The sequence below is a fragment of the Tyto alba genome, unplaced genomic scaffold (assembly GCF_018691265.1).
Source record: "Tyto alba isolate M040663 unplaced genomic scaffold, T.alba_DEE_v4.0 Super-Scaffold_19, whole genome shotgun sequence".
Taxonomy (NCBI): domain Eukaryota; kingdom Metazoa; phylum Chordata; class Aves; order Strigiformes; family Tytonidae; genus Tyto; species Tyto alba.
Genome location: NW_024881281.1, coordinates 4,670,719 through 4,689,771, shown reverse-complemented (window position 1 = coordinate 4,689,771; position 19,053 = coordinate 4,670,719). Strand labels below are relative to the sequence as shown.

The 19,053-nt window shown below is 38.5% G+C and overlaps 1 protein-coding gene across 1 annotated transcript in view; it reads right to left on the bottom strand.

The window, feature by feature from the left end:
- Nucleotides 1–1,103: 1,103 nt before the first annotated feature.
- TMEM211 (transmembrane protein 211) overlaps nt 1,104–19,053 on the bottom strand; it is a 65,216-nt gene continuing 47,266 nt past the window's right edge. Inside the window, exon 3 of the mRNA XM_042791533.1 lies at nt 1,104–4,136. Coding sequence (XP_042647467.1) covers nt 3,910–4,136 — 227 coding nt within the window. The 3' untranslated portion in view covers nt 1,104–3,909. The remainder of the gene's footprint in view (nt 4,137–19,053) is intronic.

Here is a 19,053-nt window from a genome sequence, read left to right as displayed (position 1 = left end):
TTCATAGTTTATCTTTCCCAGTTAAATATGCAATAACAGGGTTTTGTTACATAGTAGATTAGATTTCACTGGAGAAATTCTGAATTAAATTGTTTAAGTTTTGCAGTAGTCCAAGTGTCTTAGAAAAAGATCATCAACATTAACTCAGGTTGCCGTTGCTTTTCATTATCTTCAATTTCTAGACATTCCTTCAATACCTATTCGAAAATGTTGACTATATACTTCTTTTGAGGAATATTTGGTTAAAGTTTAATAGCTAACAAATGTCAGCAATGTTCTCTTTGGCTCTGCATATTGCATTAAAACTGCTCTTTGGTAGAAAATAAGGAGCTACTCTTTAGTCTACTTCAGTTCCAACTAATAGGTTCTCTTTCTTTTGCTGGATTAAAAGAACACATGTAAAAGCTTTTCTAGAAATAAACATAATAGATACTACAGAATAATTTCACAGGATGCAGCTGTGTATATTAGGTATTCATACTCTTCCCACTGATATGTTGTCTGATTCATGTTTTTAAAGAAAATAATCAGTATAACACCTGTATAAAACAGCAACAGACTCTGAAGCTGCAGGAAGATTGCTTAGGGACACAGAGGAAGTTGGAGAGAAATAATTATCTGAACACAGAACTTCCTTGCCTTTGCCATAGAAACGTCTTTCATGAGGGATGGACCATGTACATGTTTATGTGTCTTTGCCTTCAAACATTAACTTCCATAGATTATTCCTGCTGCTTCTATTTCCTTTTCTCCTTGGCTAGTTCCCGTACTTCAAAAGCTTTGTACCAGATCTGTTGGGAGTTGTAAAACAAAAGAGTTGGCAAAAAAATAGTGAACAGTGTGATTTTTTTTTTTTCTTTTAATTTTATTATACAGTGTTGGCAATTGGAAATTTCACATTTAAAATAATTGAAATATTGTATCCAACAAGTCAAATACAGAAAACAGTTAATATTCTAAAAAGGAGCCAGCTAGTCAATGCAGAAACACATTAATGGAAAATACAGCTTTTAGTTACACTTAAAAAATTATATATTTAGAATAAAACTTGAACCCGGTCCAGTAAATTGTTTGACTTGTAACAAGAAAACACTTTTACACAGTTTAACGCGCAGACAGTCTTTATTTAAAAAAGTGATCTGTCAGTGTTAGCACATGTATTGTTACCAACACCCCCCTTAATGTTCCAACTGAGGATCTAAAGTATATGCTTTACTAACTGTTGCAAGAATCACTTGCATTATCATCTCTACCTTCTCTGCTAAGCTGGTTCTAAGTGTGGAGGTTTCATGGAGAATTTCATCTATCCAGTTGTAGAGGTCATATACATATATTTGATTTCCTTTATATATTATAAAATATCAAAGAAGGTTCCAAATGGAAGCATTAGCTTAACTTATAAGAGGTGCAGAATATTACAGAGCTTGATGATGTTCACAACGGAAGAAGTTGACTTTTAAGTAAAGGGTTTGGTACAGCAGTGTTGTAAATTGTAAGACTCCATTGTAACAGTAAGTTAAAACTACAAAGGAAGCTTCAGCTATGGGACCAGACCTGCAAACATCTGTGCGTGTAGTCAATGGCACACAAATGTTGTAGTCCTCCTGATTGCAGCTGATGGCTCCAGTTCTGCCTATGTGAAAGTCACGTTAATAAGTAATGACAGGAATAGGTCATTTGTGTCTACTAGGTATGGTATGGTTGTTAATAAAAATCTAAAATAATTTTACTTTCAGTAAGTGTTCAGATCTTTGCAAAAAAAGTTTTCTACTTTACACTAACAAATCACTTTTTCTAGTGAAACATTAAGTGAACAGTCGTAAATGTTACACAAAACAGAAAAAACCCTACGTAATACAGTTTATACACATTACTCAACATTTTTCAGTTGTTGCTTGTTTTGTTCTGTTGGGTTTTTTTTTAACCATATTGATCCTGTCTTGTATAATGGTTCTAGTGTAAAGGCACAGGTTGGTTAGGAAAGAAAAGCCTGCATCTCTGTCTTTTTGCTTTGCAGTGATGGTTTTCTTTTTACATGTTTGTTATTCCTTGCTTCTCTGACTTATATGAAAATTACCAATTTCAGCCATTCATTAAAAAAAGTGTAAGACATTACTGAAAAGTATGTTACTGTACAGAAGTGACTGAAATTTATTCTTCTTACTTTAGAGGCATTCCTTCAACCTATTTTATTAAATATTTGGAAGATTTAATTCCTTAGTCACTCTGAGCAAAAACGCATAGCATGCGCATGCTCTCTCTCTCAGTGTACTTAATTCTACACTGGAATCTGCATTTTCAAAAATTAGTAATGGAACGTGCTAAGTTTATGTACAGAATTTGTTGTCAGAGTGCATGAAAATGTAACAATGGACAATTATTTTGATGAAACGTTCCATTGAGTTTAGAAGGGTGAGGCATGTAAACAAGACTGCAGAAGTCTTTGACATTTATTAAAATAACACAGTGATTGTTCTATCTGTTTGCATTTTCTTATACATCCTCAACATGTCTCTGTCCCTTCATGTATACTTTCCATTAAAAACAATTAACAATTCAGGAATTGGTTGGACTCAGCTAAGTGAAGAATAATAAATTTGATCACCTGGTTTATGCCAAAATATAAAACTAAGAAGTACAGCTCTGAATTAAATATAATCTATGTGATTATTTCTTTTTAAAATAAATAATAGAAAATAAAAGATGAGAATAGAATTAGAATTCAATTTTTATTTTATATGAAAAACATAATAGTGGGGTGAGATTAGAACCCAATGTTTCTTTTGCTTAAGGCAATCAAGTGCACTTATTTCAATGCTTGATAGTAATGAATTCAGTGCTATTGTGGAAATCAGACTTCACAAATTTCACATACAAACCCATGAAATATGGCCATTTGCTGGTTCTGACACAGCATCAGATTCTTATTAGTTGTGTTCAGTAGTACTTCACTTTTTTTCTTTTTTTTACAATAATGGGCTTTTAATAGTAATGAAAATATTAGAATCTAGTTCATTCTTACTTGCATTATCACTACTTACAAGGGCCATCGGGCATATACCTTTGTGTAAACAGAGATTTTTCATTTCGACCTTAAAAAACAAACAACAAAACCCCAAATCCACAGTTGTCATAGTTCAAATAATTTTGTAAAAGTCCACCTAAAATTATAACTTAAGAAATACTGAAAACAAATTCTTAGCATTTTTTTTCATATTGTTAAACTCTTAAATCATCCTGATGCCTTTGGAAGTAGTTAGATATTTCTCTCTCTGAAAAAAAGTAATTAAATGTTATGCAAGTTTTCATGAAGATGACTCTAAATCTTGAAGATTAAATCAGTATTAAAAAGTGTGCCGACAACTTACAATATGCAGGTACAAGTACATACAGATTAAAAAGAAACTTTTTTCTTGTATACAATTCTTTTTAGAGATCAAGCTTAATTTTAGGTCGTGGCTACTAGTAGGTGCTTCTTCACTAATCAAAATAATTGTAACAAAATATCATTATTGATTTTTAAATTATTGGGTTCATAAAAGTTTTGACATCTAATAATATATAAAAAGTGGATTGAAGGTTTTAAAAGATTTAGGATTTTGAGACACAAAAGAAACTGGGAGGTAGACAGATGTTTTGAGGATAAACAGATTTTTTTTGTCTAAGGCATTATGCCACTGTATGTTTAGAGCAGTATAAAGGCTGCTGATTAGTCTTACTTCAATTCCAGAGTGTTCTCTGCTCATGCTACGGAAGACTATCAATGCACTTTTGGTCTTTGTGAATCTGACCTTCTCTTCCCCATCTCCTTTTTTTCTCCTTAGCAATACAGCTAAATGGAAGTGCTATAATAATTTCTGCCCATTGCATGTAGACAGGAATGTTCTGTTCTTAAACAGTAATAAAATACTATAAAATAGTAGGTATTGGAGTTGGAGATATGTGCTCTTTAGGTGCATATTTTGCAAAGAATGGTAAAAAGACAGACAACATGACCCCAACAATTGCCAGCATATACCCCCAGCCAATCTGGCAGTCTCCTGCATAGTAGATGTCTGAATTCTCACAGAATCTCTTCACAGTAGCAGAGTTGAAACCAAAAGGGTAAACCAAAAGCCCAGAAGCCATTATGAACACTAGAGAGGAGAAAGAAAAGCACAATTATTATTGAACACTTAATTCCTTTGAAAAAATTCCTTCTTTTAGAAAGGCACATATATGTTATATTAAAATCAATGGATAAAGTCATAGGTTAAAACTTCAGATTATCTTCCATTTAATAATTACCTCTTATGGACAGCAGTGTCATAACAGGGTAGCAAGTTGGCATTGGAATTTTTTTCATGAGAACTCTTGCTCATTATATCACTTCAGAAACGTTGTAATCCAAATTATGTAGCCATTTAAAAAGTAAGATGATTCAGATACAGTGGAATCCAGAGGAGAAGAATTCCTAAGTTTGCAGATTCCAAACCATCTTGATTTTCTTCTCAATAGCATTTTTGTGCTTGAGACAAACAATTACTGGGTTCTGCCAAATAAAAACCTTCAGTGAAAGAGTTTAACTGTAGTTTTTCAGATTTTGTTGGTTAGATTCTGATAATGTAAGCACTTTCTTATTATTTTCATCATTACAAAATCAAATTGTTTTAAAAACCCTGCATTTGACCCAAAGACTGTGAGATGAAAAACAATACAGTCTGTCTTCTTTTTATTTAGCTTTAGCATTGGAGTTTTTCAGTATATTTTTTTGAATTCTCTCTGTAAATTTAAGGATCAGAAGAATTTCCAACCTAAGGTTGAGACCTAAAACATTAAGACCTAAAGTTCCTATGTTACCTAATTTTGAGAACTTTTTTTTTAGTGCTTGGGCTCTAAAACCACATAATAAATAAAACAGGACATGCTGTAGAAATCTAAAGGTTCAGTACATAAAGGCAGAGAGTTAAAGTAACAGGAAATGTCTCCCAGTGAGTTGTCTTTTACTCTTTCTACCCAAATACAGTAGTAGATAAATCCATTGCATAATGAAGAAACAGGTCTAAAATATAAGCAATGCTTAAGCCACCTCTTGATGTTGGAAATCCAGACTTGCCTCCTGCAAATACACTATTATCTGTTAGCTTTTAATAGAACTTCACAGGTATAACAGGTTATACATTTTCATGAATACCTGTTATAATTAAATATCATGGTTTATGCAGTTAATTTACTGAACAGCAGAACCACTTTTCCAGCTTTGAAAATAAGACTGTCCAGGCTATAAATCACGCCTATGATAAAGATGCATCAAAGTACTCCAGGTACAGTTGTCAGAGCCTGTCTCTGCCCAACTTGAAAGTCAGGAGAGGCTGAGCTAGGCTGACATGCAGGGTTATTGCCATCACAGCCACTGTCTATGGCCCTGGTTTGAGAGAGCACCGAGAAACCACTTTTTCTGTTCTAGCCTTTCTGCTAATGAAAACCCACTGTATTTAAAATCAATAGTGTATTCTTAAAGACTTCGTTTTATGTCCCCAAAAGATACCATGAAGCAGTCCCTTTTCCTACCTTCCCATTCTTCCAGGATAGTGTTTTGTTGAAATTCAGGGTGGGTTGTTAGTGATTCAAGAGTAGTGGTAATCATAATTAACTGTTTTGTTTGAGTTGATAGATAATTCATAACCAGCAAACATCTATTGAAACATTAGGATTATAAAACAAACACTACATGCTTTTCTCTGTATTTGTAATTGCCTTTCAGGTAGGGCATCTGCTTATTACTCCAATTATAATATTGGAGAGGCTTAATCTTAAAAGTATCCACTAAAAAGGGCAACCACTCATTAATCTTTTTTAATTAAAAAAAAAATCTTTAATAAGCTTGAGGGCTAGATGAAGTCAAAAAGTTTAACACACTTAGCCTGTAAAGTCCCTGAATGATTTGAATAAAACCTTTCCTTCTAGTCTAAATGGAACTGCCGAGTTAATCCCTTGTAAAAAACAGTTAAGAACAAGAAAATGGAAATTAGAAGGAGAGAAAATGGAGCAGAAGAAAACTTGCAAATCCGTTTCCCTCTAGGCTAAATCAGGTATGGGTACAGAGAGAAACTGCCGGCCAGCAAGTGGAGCTCTGAGAGCAGGGTGCTTTTACTGCCCTTGCTGCCACAACCACTCTCCTTCCCTTGAAGCCTTTATGAACGAGGGGGTTCCAGTGGCTTCCAAGGGAAGGACACTGTGGCCATCCCCTCATGCCAGGCTCCGGGTGTGTGCAGGTGATGCTGCAGGAGCCAGTTAAGGGAAGGGGTGTCCCTAGCACAGGCAGTGTCCTGGGCACCAGCACTCCCTGATCCTCAACCAGCTGCAGCTGCTGCAGGTGCCCAGGGCAGGAGGGAGCTCACAAAGCTCAGCACCTGGTTCTTAGCAGCTGTGCTTGTGCATTTAGGCTCTAACATCACACAAACATGCAGAAGCTGAAGCTAAATACAAAGAAGTTGTATTATGCAGCTCTCCCTTAACTACACACATATGACGCCACTAAAAACAATACAAAATGAAGTTACAATAAATATGAAGCTGAACTAGACGCACACACAACCATCTCATCTAGCAAAGGTCACTGAGCTTTCCCAAAAGAAAAAGAGCTAAGGGCCAGCACTCTTCCTTTGTTCAGTAGCACAGCCTTAAAGTTGTGTCATACTCTCGCACACCCAGGAAAATTCTCCGAGCACCACCTCTGTAGGCAGAAGCATAGGAAGCAATCCTGGAGAACCACCAGAAAAAAAGGAAAACTTTTCCTACTGCTAATGTAAACTTTGAGAGGGTTAAACTGCTAAGCAGAGCAACAAACTAAACCGTGTTAATCCATTGACCAATGGAGGTTGTAAGCATTCACTGGTGAGCTAGTACTGCCAGGAAGCAAAACAGCGTGCTACCCGGGAGACTGTGCTGTAAAGTGGACACACAGCATGGCCTCACTCAGAACCCAGGCTGCTTGACTGCATGGAGAATCCTGAAATAGCCCCATGGTGTAAAACCTTCTGTAAAATGTTGGACCCATTTGCAGAGGAAAGTGAGCCAGTTTTAAGAGAAACAGCAACTGCTTTAAGCAAGAAGCAGGTCTAAAATTAAAATTTCAGTTTCTTCATCTTTTCAAAGCTAAAATAGTCCATGCATCTCATTTGGCAAAATAAAATATTATGCAGAATTGGAAGCAACCTTTTTATCATAAAATCTTTTTAAACTTTGCTGACTATTTAAATTAGCTGGTTTTTTAACACTATCTCAAACCCTTGCTCTACTTCACGTATCTGTCCATGTATATGTTTTCTTTTTGATCGGGTCACACAGAATTATTTTGAAGGTTGTGCTTTATGGTGACACCAGTGTTTTGATTACCACTTGGTGCTGATGTTGTATAGTGTGATTTAATGGAAGAAGCTTTTTTTTTGAAGGCTAGAAATAATCTGTCACAGTTGAATGTAATGTGTTCACATATCAAACGGGCTAAAAAGTTACCCATGGTTTCATATCCTCAGGCATGTCATAGAATGACCTCATTATTCTCATTTAGGTGCCCTCTTTCTTACAAAGGCTCAAAATATTGAATAGCCTGTTATTATCAGCAGAAGCCAAGCTTCCAGACATGGTGCTAATGACTGCTTAATAGTGCTGTCTATCAGCAGCGCAGTTAGCTGGGAGAGCACACAAAGAAACAGTTGGGCTCCATTTAGGCTCCTCATATAGCACTTATGCCTCTGCATGGTTTTCCAACAACAAACATCACTTTAAAGGGTGTCAAAATACAGTAGTGAGTGTGTCTTACCATTATGTGTAGTGTAATCCTGCTGTCATACAAGATGATGAGAAGGCTTGACAACGTATTTGGGTCTGTTCTAATGCATGAAGCATATGAAGTGTAGAGGGGACTTGCTGGTAAAATGGATAGTTGGAGTTCTTTTTTTAACATGGCTTGGCTGATCATTTGATTAATCTCCCATCAGATATTTGGTCTTGTTAAAAACATGCATTTTTTTGTTTTATTATCTGACACATGGTGTTTGTTACTGCTAGGTCCTCATCACCTGAGTTCTCACCAGTCTCACAGCCACTGCTGACTGCAAGGCAGTTTAAAGTCAAGTCCGTGCACATTGGTTCAACTGTAAGTCGCTTTTTATTTCTACTTTCTAATCTTCTGCCCTCCCAAACAGTTACAGCCTCACCCTCATCCTCTCTCATCCTCTTTACTTTACTGGTGTCCTACAGCCACAGTAAATGGCAGCTTCTCCTCTCAAGGGTTTAGTAGCCAAGGCACTGTGCTCCCGTTACTTGTTCAGGCCCAAGGCTTTAAAAAAATATAGTTTATCTATTTTTTTAAAAAAAGTAGATTCCCAAACTTTTCAATTTCTAGATAAAATAACTTTAATTAACAGGAATAAGATACTATTAGAAAGGAGGACACTTTTAGGGAAAACAGGGCATTTTGTAGAAAAGGACATAAATTATTGGTGATGATAGTGAATCGATGACACTTCTACTCAGGGAAAATAGCACTTCTACTTTGTCATTTCAATGGTTCATTCATTCCATTAAGCTCCTGAAAAACTGTTTAATGATTTAAATCTATCACATGCAATTTTCAAATTTATTTTAAACTAGACAAGCCTAGGGATTGCAGTTCTCTACAGTGTGTGTAGAGGGCACCAATGTACAACTCTCTTAAATACCATGCACAAAAAATGGCTATTTCTATTTCCACTTCTTTTGGCAAGACTGATGGAGTTTTCAATGTATGGAACATAATAATTGAATACCTTTCTGCATTGTGAAGCAGGAATTTGAAAACTCGGCTAAGCTTATGTGTCCTTCCATACTGATGTTGGAATGGATGGAAATCCAGAGGTGGACCACAAATATAGAGATCAGAAAAAAGCTATTTTATTTCATTGTATTTGTTTAGATGATATGCAGTAGTAATACTGATCACCGGTAGTAAAGTATGCTGTGTGCATGAATTATCTTCCTGAAATTACCTGCTGTGAGAAGATTAGTTTGTCTTAGAAGTTTAATTTGCTTGTTTTAGGAGTATATTATATTCCTCATACTTGTGACAGTGATGGATTAATTGCAAGGTTGTGGGACACATCAGACAATCATTAGAATTAGGGCTGAATCATAGGTGAGCAAGAATATTATTCCAACCATATTATAGATTATCACAGCCTTTTCCCTTCTTGGAACATTTTTATTGACAGAGCTTAATCTACCAAAGCAGTTTTCACTCATCAAGAGGTTTCCTCTCGCATATAATCTATTACCTCCCTTCTAAAAGCTGGCAGTTCTTATGCACAGTCAGTTGACTTTGACTAACATTTCCTCTCGGATTTATATATTTTAATAATTAATAATTTTATTAGCTCCTCTTAAGCTTTTATTTTTGTTTATTTGATTTTACTTACATCACTTTAAATAAGAAAGTAGATGCTGATCCAAAGCCACAGACACACTAACAGAAAGCCAGAAATACAGCTAACATCTGAACAGCAATGAGAAAACCTTTCAACCAGTAATGGAGCCAAACATCTTCAAAAATACCATCTCTTATCCTTCTGCACTGGATAGCCTACACTCAATACTTTCCAGCACTCTTCCCAAGCAAATATTTTTGTAGCATGTCTGAAGGGTCACTACAGTTAGGATATTTTGCACATATGTGGTGCAAGTTCCCTTGTACAAAAAGGGGATACCTATATATCTCTTCCAACAATTGGAAGCCTGAAGACAATGCTAAGTAAGATCCAAGTTCACAGTTATTGTTGGTAATAGCTGCACATGATGTACAAACAGAAACAAGATGGAATTTTGGGCTACACACAAATTAGTGATTTCCTTTTGTCTACTTAAGAAAAGGGGGAATTACCTAGAGTCATGTCAGTGGGAGCTGAAATATATCTAAAATCAGCAGGCATAAATTTAAATGCTAGTTAAGTATAAATAAACAGGAAAGTGACCTGTCAAAGATAAAACCAGAAAAAATCCTACTGTTACAGAAGCAAAACGTGAGGGGCAAGGCAAACAGGGACTGCTGTTAAATGCCATTCTATTCTGCTGAACTCCTGGCAGGTGCATGTCAGGTACCTGTAGTTCAAACTCTTTAAAGCAGCCCTAGCAATTACTGCCTCCAAGGAGAGCAAAATGGAGAGCAAGGAAAAAGCATAATAATGTCCATATACTTGGCATCAAAATGGCTGCCTTTGTAACTGGACGGAGAGCTGGAACTCGTAATAATGATACAGCCAGTTCTAACATATTACAGTTTAGCTCTTCTCCTTTGTACAGAATTATTCCATTGGCTTCATTTCAGTCAAACATGTTGTGATTTGAAGAGCATGTATCAGTGCTGAACTGTTGCCAGATAAGTAGATTATACCAGTTCCTTTTCTGGCTTTTCTAAACGGTGCAACTCACAAGTTAGCACTTACCAGCTATAATAGAAATGTGGTTATAATGAAAGCTATGTAGCTTGTCAAACCCCTTTATCAGCTAACAAAGGAAATGTATTAGTTTGTACAATGTCTCCAAACTCCATGTTTAAATAAATGCTGAGGATGTGACTACAGCTTACAAGCTAAGGAACTGGATCGGATATAGTAACTTGTGTTATTATATATGTATATATATGCAAAACTATTGGGAAATAGATGTATATAAAAAGCTGTACGATGTTTTCCATTTCAGTTTATTTGGATTTAGCTGAGGTGGGTTAGGAACAGGTTATTTTAAGTAAAACTAGCACTGAAATAAGAGTGCCCATGCACCTTTTTTGCACACATCTTTTTAGTACCACTTGAATAATCCATTCAGGTTCTGTTGGCACAACTTCCTCATTCAGACGGGCCCTTATTGCACAAATAGCTTGTTTCAGAAATGTCTAAGAATTGTATGAATAGCTGAATCTACCTCACCTATTAACTGAAGGGAGTGGAATCTAACTCTCCAGACTTTGGAAAAGAAATTATCTGAAGCCAACATAGAGGTAATTGGGCTTGGTAATTGCTGCATTAGCTGCAAGTTTATTAAGGGCTACAAAAGGAAATGCCATGCCTGTGACCTTTGAGGTTGCATTTCACAGTATGTTTTCTACATGAGAACAAATGATGAAACTTCACTATTTCTGCCAAGTGAGTGGTAGCTATGGTGAAGATTTATAGGTATAATCTGGTAATCTATGGGCCTAATCATGCAGTTGTAGAGTTGTGTGTCATTTACTCAAAAAGGCTGAAATGATCTAGCACTGTGTGGACTATGGTGAAGGAGTGCATTTTGTCATCTGCAAGGTTAGAAGATAGACAGCCTATTTAGCAGACTGTAAAAGGGAGAGGCAAGAGCTAATGTTTCTCAGAATAGCAGACTGTTACACAAAATTTTACAAGACTCAGAGAACTAAGAAATGGGGACTGTCAGATGCAGTCTAAATTGGAAGCCATTACAATTTTCCATTCCTGTATTGCTTCAATAATTATATAGATTTTATATTTAATTTTTTTAAAAATTATTTAAGTCATGCTCACTTCATCTCTTTCAGGACAGCAAACACGAAAGCAGACTAATAATATAATATTGACATACTTAAGTGTTGGGTTCTTTAGATGAGAGCAGCATGTTCAGAATGTATTGTGCCCGCAATGTGCCTGGTATTCCCTTATCTCTGTGTTAGATTTTATTCAACAGTTAAAAAGTGATAATAAAAAGTGCATATTTCAGTTGTTATATTTTAGGTAAACATAATATGGAACACATTTTCTAAGCAATGCACATTGGTTAACTGCTCAACTCCAATTCTACAAATAGACATAAAAGTGGCAAATGCTTTGCTTCTCAATTAACCTATCCATGCCAAAACCAGTATGCTCCCCAGCACAAGCAGGGAATGAAAATGATTACTGAAAATTGAAATTAATACTTCTTCTTGTGATCTTTTGGCTAAGAACAAGTGCAGCTTCAACTCACCATCTGATGTGTTCCCTAGCAAGTAACAGTATCAGCCTGGGTCCATATGCAGCTGGAAGTAGTGAGGGAGCGGACACGTTTCCTTGCAGCATATTGTCTCTCCTTTGGAGCCAGCCCGCCTGGGAAGGGGAGATGCTGCCCAGCCTGCAGCAGGTCTTGGCTCTTGCTCTGACTGTCAATTCCAAGTTCTTAAATAGCTATTTAGAGCAGGGGCTGAGGTCCAAAAGACAAGCAGTGATGTGTAGATCACCTGAAATGTCATGATTCGACATGACGCATTTGCTCCCTTCTCTTCCACACCCACTCACCTCACAGGTCTGTTTTAAATCAATCTTTTCGCCTCTCCAAAGACTCACAATTTAAGCAGAGCAGACACTCATGAAAACAGATTTATAATGAAGATGGTGGCCATTAAATACTAGCCTTACATCAGAGGTGACCTTATTGTAAAGTGTTGTACAGTGAATTTATTTTGACTTTGCACATTCTGTGCCTTGTCTCCCACATCACAGAGACGCACGATGTGGCAGCCGAGTCAGTGGTGACGGGAGGCCTGATGCCTGAGAATAATGCCCACGTCTCACTTCGTTATACTTGCACTTCACATCCCAGCAGTCTTCAAGCCTCAGGGATATCGCATTCATTACCTCTCACAGAGACACGTATTTTACATAAATGTCTGAAAGGTGATTAGAATCCCTGACAGAACAGCATTTTATCTGGAATGCAACAATGAAAAATATATGCCTAAAACAAAAAAGGCATCCTACATCCTTCTCCTAATTGATTTACGCTACAAAGACCAGCTTCTGTTTTCCCAGGGCACAGGAACTACCAGGAAGACACAAATTGCATGTTTTCATACCTCCTAATAAAAACTCCTTGACAGGGGGTTGAAACCAGAGTTTTCTGTTTCTTAGATGTCCTAGTCCTGTGAATGTCATCACTCAGCAGAAGCACACATACTGCCACCTGATCATAAAAAACAGTTCTGTAACAACCCTCATTTCACGCTGCTGATTCCAGCCCACCATAAATCAGGAACACCACAAGTAATGTTGGAAATAATTGTCTGTTCCCGAGCTCCCCTCTTTTTATGGCCCAGGTGCCACACAGCTGTAGCCATATGGTGGACTACGTCCTACTGCAGTGGGTTATAGCAGCACCTCCAACAGTAATACTACCTGAGTAGTTTGAAGCTTTTTAATGCTGCAAACCAGAAAACCAGTAATTTCCCTAACCTTTATAAATGTTATAAAAGGAATCAGGTTTGGCTTAAACTGGATGCTCTGCAGATAGGAAATGGGATAGCAACTGCTAATTCACTGAAAGCTGCCTGGAAATGCAGCAAGTGATTCCAGGGCTGATCTGCAGACAAGTCTGCGGCCGCGCTCCACTCTGACCTGTCCTCCCTCAGTCAGTGCACCCTCTTTCTACCATCCAGCTTTTTTTTTTTCTCCTGAGCAGAGGTTGCTCATACTGATTGCTATCTGTGCAAATGAATCGGTGCAGCACAGCTAACACTGACTTCAGCCATGTTTGGCCTCTGTGTTCCTTAGCCAAGTCTTACACAGCATCTTTCAAGAGCATGTCCTGTTAAAGCACACGGGGCAGGGTCGTGCTGGTCAAGCACCACACTCCATTAGCAGCAGACACGTCTACTTTCAATAACCGCCAGCCACATCTCACACAAGAAATTGATTTAGTCCAAGGCTGATGGAAGAAAAGATCTGAATCTCACCTGGCATCTTATTGCTGAAGCACAGCATCAGCCTGCCAGTGGCAATGACCAGGTGTGCTCCTCACCTCCCACTGCGGACACCGTTCAGAGGTACCTGAGGAAGTCATGGCTCGCAGTGGACCCTGTCAACTGCAACAATTTGCCATGCTAGTGCACTTCAAAAGGCCGGGTTTGGCTACTGTCCCTTCTCGGCTGCATGGAGCAAGAAACTCATCATTGATTGATGCGTGCTTCAGCTCCCAACTTGTAAACATGCAAATGTAACTTCAGGCCATAGTAAAACAAGAGAAGTAATTGAGTTCTGAGGCAGAGCTACTTAGGTTAGAAAAATAATGTAGAAATCCAGAGTAGTGATAGAAATGCCCAAAATTACTGGCTAAATAGAAGTGATTTGGGATATCTGATCATTTTTGTCAGGTTGGCCCAAATGCACAATTTCCCATCTCCAGTTATACCAAAAGGCCCACACTTCCTCCTTCATTAATGCATTTGAAGGATTTAATGAGTTACTTCATCAGGTTAATAAATCCCTTCAATAACTTTATTACACTTTGATGCAATTATTCAAGTGGTGCAGCTAACAAATGATCATCATTTATATTTCCTGACAGAATAACTTAGTTAATATATTTGGACCATGAAATACAAAATCCATAAATAAACTGTGGGGACAATTGAATGTCTTTGCAGGGGAGGGGTTTTTTCTATCTCCAGTTAAGGTAGCATTGGAAATCCTCTGTTTCTTGTGCAAGTAACATCAGGCAAGTGCTAAGAACTGCAGGAAGCTGATGCCTCCTAGCAATGTTCTGCTTCCCACTGAGTACTTACGAAGGAGGAGAGCTGCTGCAGGACATGTACCACTGTCTGTAGGGAGATGTCTTAAAATGAACCAGAAGGGACATAGCCCATATTCATTTGTTCCAGCACATTATCAGGTTTAAAATCCAGCTTCATAAAGGCTGTTCCATTTCTTGAGGTTAAGATCTTTGGCTAGTTTTGACAAGGTGCAGTGACACCATCAGAAAATAACATTATATTCTCGAAATTATTTTAAAACTAAATTGAATCGGTTTCCATGCCATTTGTTTTTCCTGTGGCATCATAGTAAATGACATCATCAACAGAATAACCTTAGGGACAAGGGTGTTTTCAGAATCTTAACCTTCAAATGGCCAGCAGTATTACAGCTTCCTATTACCAGAGTAATAATATTTATGGTAGGTAGACTGCAAGAATGGAATCATACCATTTATTTACTTATACTTGATAGCCACCTCTGGCAAGAACAAATTTCCCATTAATCACCATCTTATCTCCGTAAGAAACAGTTATTCTCAAGGACATCTGTATTATTCCCTTTGTTTTATTCATACAGTGAACAGCAGTGCTATGGATCATTTGACACTGAACTTTACTTATTTTCTAGATTTTCTTTTTTAAGGGTAGCTGAAATGGTTAAATAAAATAAACATCGATCTTTCTTAATAAACAAACTACTTAGGACCCCAGCCATAGAGAGGGACACGTTCATTGGAAATTTCTCTGAATATATTTTTGTGTAAAGAAACTGCAAATCAGTCTGTCTTCTGTTTTTTATCTGCTGAAGCTCCCGTTATGAATTCTGAGTTTCTCCTGGGATCCAGATGACCTTGTTAACATGTGAGTGCCAGAAAAGCAGTGCCCTCCAGTCCAGGGGGCCAGGGAAATGAAGCCAGTTTCTGAGCTCAAATCTTATAATAAAAAAAGCGTATTTCTCTTCCCTTTAACATAGTCTTTAGCTAGCGTTTTTAAAATTACATATTATATTGACCTCCAGGCTGATTTGTTTTTCTAATTTTTCAAGAGCACTGCATCATATATTTTCATCTTTAAAAAATAAATCAATATCGGCCCAGCAGGGGACAATATCAGACAGCCAAATTCTCTTTCATGTGAGAAAAAGCATTAGTTGAAAGACTTCCACAAGCTGAAATTTGTGAAAGTTTCTCCCAATCAGTGGGTTTGGTTCTGTTCAGTTTCCTAAACCAAAAGATGGTCACAGATAAGCAAGGGTCTCAGGACAGCTCACAAGGACCAGGGCTCTTCCCACTAGCAGCAGACTAACTTCTGTGCAATCTGCTTTGAAGTAATGGAGCCACAGTTTCCCATTTCCTTTCGTTTTGGCTCCAAGCACCACGCAGAGCTCAGGGCGGCAGGGCCACTCGAGCCTGTGATTGCAGAGGAGACACAAGCAGCATTTAATGGCTGCTTTCCCGCGCAGCCGCCTCTCAGGTCTGTCTTGGTGAGCGATAACTGTTGGCAGCAGGATCTGGCGGTGCTCGTTTGTTTTAGATGGAGCAAAGCAAAGGGCTCTGCCACCTGCCAGCCCTGTGCCCCATCTCTCTCCATCTGTCTCAACCCAGGACAAAGAAGACAGCCTCTACATTGGTTGTCCTGATCCACCCTGCAGGCCTGAGTGTCCTTTCCATGGAAACCAGAGCCTGAAGATGGAGGAATGGAAAGAAAGAAGAGACCTGGTCCATGCCCTCTATGACATGATGGCCCCTCTTCAAAAATGGCCAAGTGCGTGGCAGGAAGGAGATATGTCTTGTTGTCCAAAAGCAAATGATTTATCTTGCAATAGTGCAAGCCTTATGCAGTACCAGAATTAGGTGGTTATGCTGGTGGAAGGGGGACCTATTCATTTTAATTTGCTGTTTAATTAGATGTCCAATACCATACAATGCTGAGATGCTTGCTTGGATGGGATGAGACACCTAATTGTCAGGTGAACACACAGTCACGCCTGCCTTCTAAACTCAAAGGCTGCTCACACAGCAATTACTCTGGAGTCTGTCAAATGTGATTTAACCAGTAATTTGCTTGCAAAGTGAAAGCTGCACTTTCAAATATAGTAAAGGACTCTATCATCTGTCCTGCCCTTGTGCCACTGCTGGGTCCAAGTTATTCTAGTCCTGCCAAGGATGCTGCCCAGCACAACTCTTCCCTGTGAGATGTCAGGTGTGGGTAGGGTTGGCTGAGCCAGGAGAGCAGAGGGAACCCAGCAGACCCTCCAGTGAATCTGTGATGGTTTGGCAGGTCACTGTGACCCAGTGGATCGGTGTGTGTCCGTGGGGGTGTAAGGATGCTGTTGGGAGGAATGCCAGCTGTGCAGCTGGGTTTCTCTGACTCCAGCGAGTGAGCAGAGCCCAGCCTCAGGCACCCCTGCTTAGCTGTGCCTGCCCAGCTCCCCACCACCCTGCTGAGAGCTGGGACCCCCCTTTGCCATAGGCACCAGCACCGAGACTGCCAGCCCCACAGCACTGCAGCGAGAAACGCCCCAGGCAGGCCCTGTGTTAGGGCTGGTTAGTCCATGACAGGGACTTCCTTCAGGGATGACAAAAGTAGCCCCACAGTATTTCCATCTTCCTGCATTTAAATGTTTGAGTTAATAACATTTACGGGGCAGCACAGAAAAATGAACTTAAATACATCATTTGTCATCTCAGGATACCAAATTACACCATTACTGAAAGAGATACAGAGAAACGTGTCTAATACACAGTGTATTTTGCACAATTTACTTTGCATTTTCCATATCTTGAAACGAGCACAGGATAGCAAGGCTTCTTAATGATCATAATATATGTGCAGAAAGAGCAGTTCCCTGAAGACTACTGATTAATCAGGGAAATACTCATTTGTTCTGGCAGAAGTGATGTGCATCTAGGCAGGGCAAATGATGAACCCTAAGTGCATACAGCAGCCATCAGGGGCTAAAAGTTTCCATTCATTTAACTAATTTTCCCTCTAAGAAAAGAACATGTTTTAGCACAGCACCAGGACATAACAGCACTTGTTCTCTGTCCTAATTCCCTTAGGGTTTTGTCTGACAAAGGCATAAAGAGGCCCCACATTCATTTTAGAGACTATAAATGCATAAGAGTCAGCCTCCAAACTAAGACATCCCTGCTGCTTGCTTAGATACACTGTTCAGGGGAGGACATAAGGTCTCAGCTGCAGTATCTGATTACTGTGCGAGGGACTTGGGAACAAGTTAGAAGATTTAAAGGATTTTTCATCAGCTGATCTAAATCCCTGCCTGGGCTTTTAGTACCTGAGAAACACTGCATGCCCACTGATTGCCGTCCCTCCTACACTCCATCATAGTCATATTCATTTTGTGGTTTGGCACAGTTGTTGCCACCTAGAAGTTTGCAACCTGGTGTTTGCTAGTAATGATATGCAACCTCTGTGCTGTACACGTATTTCTCTAGTGTTCATTTTCAAATTAGCCACAGAAAGGACAAACTAAAAGCAGATGTGTCATACTTTTCTCTGTACATTTGGAAGCTCAGTCATGGAAATATCTTTGTCAGATAAATGAATTCCAGGTCACTGGGATAAATAGATGCAATAAAATACTTGTATGTAGAAGAAACCCATACAAAAATGTGATCCAACAACTCTTCAAGGAAATTGCTGTGTAAGAGATCCAACTTTGAGGCTTACCTCAGGCTTTTGCATAACATGATAGTTAGTACTTTAAACTGGAGAAAATGTGATGGGATCTTTTGATTTTTTTCCATTTGCTTTCTCAATTTCATGCGATCAGCAGAAAGTGAAGGGAACCAAAGCTGAACTAATGCTCTGCTTTTGACTCCACCACTGCCTGAACACATGGCAGGGATCATTTGGCAGAGAAAGGAGAATGTGTCACTTCTCTTATGGGCATCCTAAAATTGCCAGAAAATGTGGATTTTTGACTTGTTTTCAATGTAACATGAGAAGGAGGAAAACCAGAAATCAATAGGAAGGCTGAAACATAATTAAAAAACAGTAGTTATTTAGTTTGGCTACTGATTTATTAATGCATTATAGTTACGCATTCAGGAATAAACCCTAACTTTGAAATGTTCTTCAGCTCTAGCCGGGATTATTTACAGGAAATAAAAACAGTTAAAGAATTGGAATGAAATCCTGCCTGTACTGAGTCAACAAGAATGTTGCCACTGACCTCATTAGGCCAGGTTTTGCTCCCAGATATCTACAAAGAACCATAATTCTCTGGCAGTATGGCTAGCAGATTAATATTCGACAACACCAGTTTATCTTTCCCTACAGAATCCTTCATTTTTATGCAGCTGGCCTAAAGCTTTGCTCCACAAGTTTGTGTTTCAGTGCAAGACAGACAATGATCCATGCTCCTTTTTTAGGCTGGTTGCCCAACGTTGCCATTCCCATTTGGCTTAAGGACCTTCTGAAATTATTATTTTGCCTCCATGTCCCTGATAAGAATTTTTTTCCTCTGAGGTATCTGCTTTCTCAGCAGCAATTTTAAGGCA